This window comes from Gavialis gangeticus, unplaced genomic scaffold, assembly GCF_001723915.1.
Source record: "Gavialis gangeticus isolate Ggan-Ray unplaced genomic scaffold, GavGan_comp1, whole genome shotgun sequence".
NCBI lineage: Eukaryota > Metazoa > Chordata > Crocodylia > Gavialidae > Gavialis > Gavialis gangeticus.
Genome location: NW_017728998.1, coordinates 10,364,023 through 10,368,513, shown reverse-complemented (window position 1 = coordinate 10,368,513; position 4,491 = coordinate 10,364,023). Strand labels below are relative to the sequence as shown.

Here is a 4,491-nt window from a genome sequence, read left to right as displayed (position 1 = left end):
AGGCGCACAAGGGGGTCATCGGCACCATCGTGGTCAATGCGGAAGGTAAACGGGGGGAGGGGCACAACCCCTGACACCGAGCCCCCAGGGGAGAGGGCAGGGAGGGAGCACGCAGAAGCAAAAGTTCTACAGGTGGGTGCGAGTGCAATTAAATACGGATATATATACATACACCCCCCCCAAGAAAGTGTGTGTATGTATACACACACATACATGCACACACACACACACACTCTAGAAAATGCATGTGTACACGTACAGTCTGATGTGTGACCTGCCATCGCTTGAGCACCGCCACCCCACTGCCTCTGCCCCAATCCCTTCCTAATCTAGTGACAAAAAAAGGCTCCTGCAGTTGGTGGGTATAACAGCTTCTGATCAACCCCAGCCCCACTGGCTTTCCACTCTTGCTGAATACAAATATAAATGACCCATCTCTAATTTTTAATGGGCCCAAGACCTTCCCCCTTTTCCTGTCCCAGCAGCCACCTCCTCAGCCTCCAGCTGGAAACAAAGCATCTGAAATGTCAATCGAGGACCGTCGTTCATTAGGCTTCGCCCTTCCTATAGAGACGTTAGGTTCGGCTCTAGCATCAGTGTCTCTGACAACTTCTCTCTCACCCCAGGGAGCCGTGCTAGACGGCTGGAGTTTGCAAGCTGCTTCTTCAGACAATTAGATCACGTACGGTCATGGGCTCGATCGGTTTCAGTGAATCCCAAGATGTCCAGAATTACTCTCGGCATAGACAGTGACTTGAAATCATAGTAATGCAAATTAAAAATGTCTGTTTGTGACAAACTTGTTTGAAAAGCTATCCAGGAACATGGAAGACAAATATATATTTCTTTTAATTTTTGGTTTTTGGTATTAAAAATCCAACTGTATTTTGTCCAAGCCTGTTTCCCTCCCCCCCCTCAGTGTCAAAACTATCCAGATTTCTCTAAGTGAACTAGATCCTCTAGTTTTCAGTAAAATAAATGAATTTTTATCTTAATCACAACTGTATTGTAAATAACTATTAGATAAAGAACAACTGGTGAATAAATGTTACTTACACACAGACACTCTACCCCCCCCATTTCCTTTTAAACTGTGGTTGCCATTTTAACACTAAGTGATGATTACCCAGATGTTCTCAGTAGGGCTGACCCCCATGCAGCCCCTGCCATTGTCACCATTAAACCCAATGTCCACATTTGCTCAATTTTGACACCCTAACATTTCCTATGGAGACACAGACATTACAGACTGTTCAAATATGTTAGAAGTGTTGCATGCCCTGCCCACTGTAGAGTTACAGTCTTTGTAAGACAGTCAAGTGTTGACACCATTTTGCTTTTAGATTATGATTATGCAAGTATTGTCTGTCAAGGGAGACCATAAACAGGCAACAGAGCTTAACAATCTAATAAGCTGAATTAGGAAACTTTCTCTGTCCCCAGTGTTGCTTGTAGTCACCTTCAGGTGAACTCTTCAGGTTCTCTTCCCCCCCCCTCCAACTGTGTTGCCCTTCAAAGGTATTTGCAGGTTGTTCTATTCTTTTGCTTCAAGAATTGTAAAGAAAAGACATGCGTTATTATTTTTAATCTTTCCTTAACCCGTCAGTCCCTTCCATCTCAAATCAGGTTCTCCATTTCTAGAATCTTTCCTAAATGCTAATTTAACTGGTATTGGAATACAGTATAACTTCATAAGTCTGGATATCGAAAATCCAGAATTCTCAAAAATTTAGCACTTTTTAAAAATACACTTCATCGGGGAATAGCGGTGGCCAGTCCTGGAGCAGCGAAGGGGAAGCTTGCACGCGGCGGCTACTGCCGCCATCCACCACCCCACACTGCCACTCTACGTGTGGCTGCTGCTTTAGGACCAACTGCTGCTACCCACCTTCCCTGCTCGGTGACTGGCCACCGCTTCAAAGATCTGGAATTTTCAGATTTTCAGAAGGTGCTCGGTCCCGAGCATGCCAGATTTATGAGGTTATACCGTATTATAAAGTCTATCCGTGAGTTAGGCTCTCTACCATCACTCTGTATAAAGGAAAAATAGCCTTGCTGTTTTGTAACATTGTCTTTCTAAAATCAGAAGGATTGTAAAAATTCTCTCTAACTTAAACAAGTTTATGAAGGACAGTAAGTTTTGCAGTTGCACTATAACTGTGATAGCACTTATTATTCTAACTTCATAATCTATTAATATGGGAATGGATTTGACAGAAGACGATGGTTAATGAATTAATTCAACAAAAATAATGTAAACGTTATGTTGTCAAAATTTTGTAATACCTTGTGGCCACAGATGATAGATGTTCATTATCAGCATCTTGAACTGGACCTTTAAGAGAGCTTTTGGGGGAGTTTTTAAAAATTTTACTCACCAAATGCATCATTTTACAAAAAAAAGTATACCTTCTGGGTGGTTGGGGGAGGGGTGCTTGTGCTGTTTTTGTTACTGGATAGTTTATAAATCTGCAATTCCATCATTGCATGTTCCAGATGTTTAATATAGTCAACCCAAATGCTGCTGTTAGATGACAGTGTTTAAAATATGCATGATGAGAAAAAAATTGAGAGTAACAGTTATTTTAACTTGAAACAGATGAACTATTAGAAATGCTAAGTAATATAAGACAAGGATCTTTTAAGGATTAGATACATAAAGCTACAGATAGATGTGCCTGGTCAACTAGGAAGCTTTTCCAAAATCCTTAATTCTTATGGATTTCAGGGAAGTAATTCCTTTTAAAATCTGTCCTTATGTATATTACTGTCATGGCATAACTTTGTGTTTCTGTTTGCTATAAAACAACAATCATAATTATAGTGGTAATATCTTGTTCTCTTTTTTTTCTTTGCTGTTTTATTGTGGCTCTTGTATTAAGAATTAATAAACTGAAGTATGAATTGGTAAAATTGTTTGTTTGCAGGAATTCCCATCAGGACAACTCTAGATAACTCTACAACAGTCCAATATGCAGGCCTGCTTCATCAACTCACAATGAAAGCTAGAAGCACAGTAAGAGATATTGATCCTCAGAATGATCTAACCTTTCTTAGGATAAGATCAAAGAAACATGAAATCATGGTAGCCCCAGGTAACATAACAATTCTTTTGAAAAAATTATTGCTGGTATTTTGTGCGTCCGGTAGGTTTCTTTTCATGCCTTCAGGAATAGAGATGCTATATAACATATATTGAATAGATGAAAACAAGACCATATAAAGAGAACTGCAGCTCCTTTACACACAAATGACGTGCAAGACGTGTTGTTCACTATGTTGACCTGTGCAGACAGTGCATTAGCATCTTGATGTTTAGCAATTAGTTGGCTTATTGTTGCAACAGAAGTTTCCAGGTGCTTGGGCAGTAACTTTCCCCCATTCCCCTTCGTTGGTTTGATTTTCTTAAACTGACAGCAAATGTACTACTCAAATATTTTCAATTAAAATGGTTCATTAGGCCAAAGTGAGTTGAAACCTTAGTCTATGTTGGCAGTTTGACATTTAATTTTAAAAGAAATGTGTTTCGTTTTACAATTTATTTAGTTAGCTTAATTTAAGAAAATCACTGCTTTTTATTCACGCTGGTATCAGTACAGGAAATTGTATGATCAGATGGCAATAAATAAAGCTGCTAGTAAATATATGAGTTGCTAACATATGTGGTAATTTCAATTAATGTTTTTATATTTTTCCCACAGATAAGGAATATCTTCTGATCGTTATTCAGAACCCATGCGAGTAGACACACCACAAGAAGATTTTGAGAGACTAAAGTAGCTGTACTTTCTAAACTAAGATTAATTCTCTGATATTTAATGTTCAACATACTAATGGGTTACTTTACGTAATATACATAACCTCTCATAACTAATACTTTGCCAAGTTAAAATTTCCAGCTGGTAGCTGTATATTAACTTGTGCTCGAGCAAGAAAACACTATGTATATCTCAGTATGCGGAACAATAAAACAAAATGCATAACACGTGCTAATGGATTTTCTGGCTAATTTTTTTATGACTCTTGCAGTTCTCTTAAAGCATCCAACTCAGGGGTGGGCAAAATGGCAGGTCCAGCCAGCAGCAAGACTTCATTTCCCAGCAACCCCTGCCTGTGTCACTGCAGCCAGTTTCCATGGAGACCCCACCAGCAGCGGTGTTGTGACAGTGTGGGGCCAGGGTTTTCATGGAGAGCAGCCCCAGCAGCATGGCAGGGTGCACAGCACAACAGAGAGCTGCTCTGCAGCAGGGCAGGGATCTCACAGTGGTGACAGTGTGGTCCAGAGCTGGGGCAGGGCCACGATCTGCTGCCTGCACTCTCTGCCTGGGGCATGTGGGCAGTGAATCACAACTCTGCTCCAGCTCTGGACCACATGGTCACCACCACAAAATCCCAGCCCCGGAGCAACTCCCCACCCTATCGCGTGCCCTGCCAGTGTTGCTGGGACCACATTGTCATGGCACCACCCTACAGGGGTCTCCATCAAAACTA

General features: G+C 40.9%; 1 protein-coding gene across 1 annotated transcript in view; it reads left to right on the top strand.

Annotated features, from left to right (window-relative positions):
* Nucleotides 1-3,993, top strand: part of DYNLRB2 (dynein light chain roadblock-type 2) — a 4,637-nt gene extending 644 nt beyond the window's left edge. Inside the window, exons 2-4 of the mRNA XM_019505268.1 lie at nucleotides 3-45; nucleotides 2,928-3,095; nucleotides 3,702-3,993. Of these exons, the coding sequence (XP_019360813.1) occupies nucleotides 3-45; nucleotides 2,928-3,095; nucleotides 3,702-3,745 (255 nt within the window). The 3' untranslated portion in view covers nucleotides 3,746-3,993. The remainder of the gene's footprint in view (nucleotides 1-2; nucleotides 46-2,927; nucleotides 3,096-3,701) is intronic.
* Nucleotides 3,994-4,491: the final 498 nt, after the last annotated feature.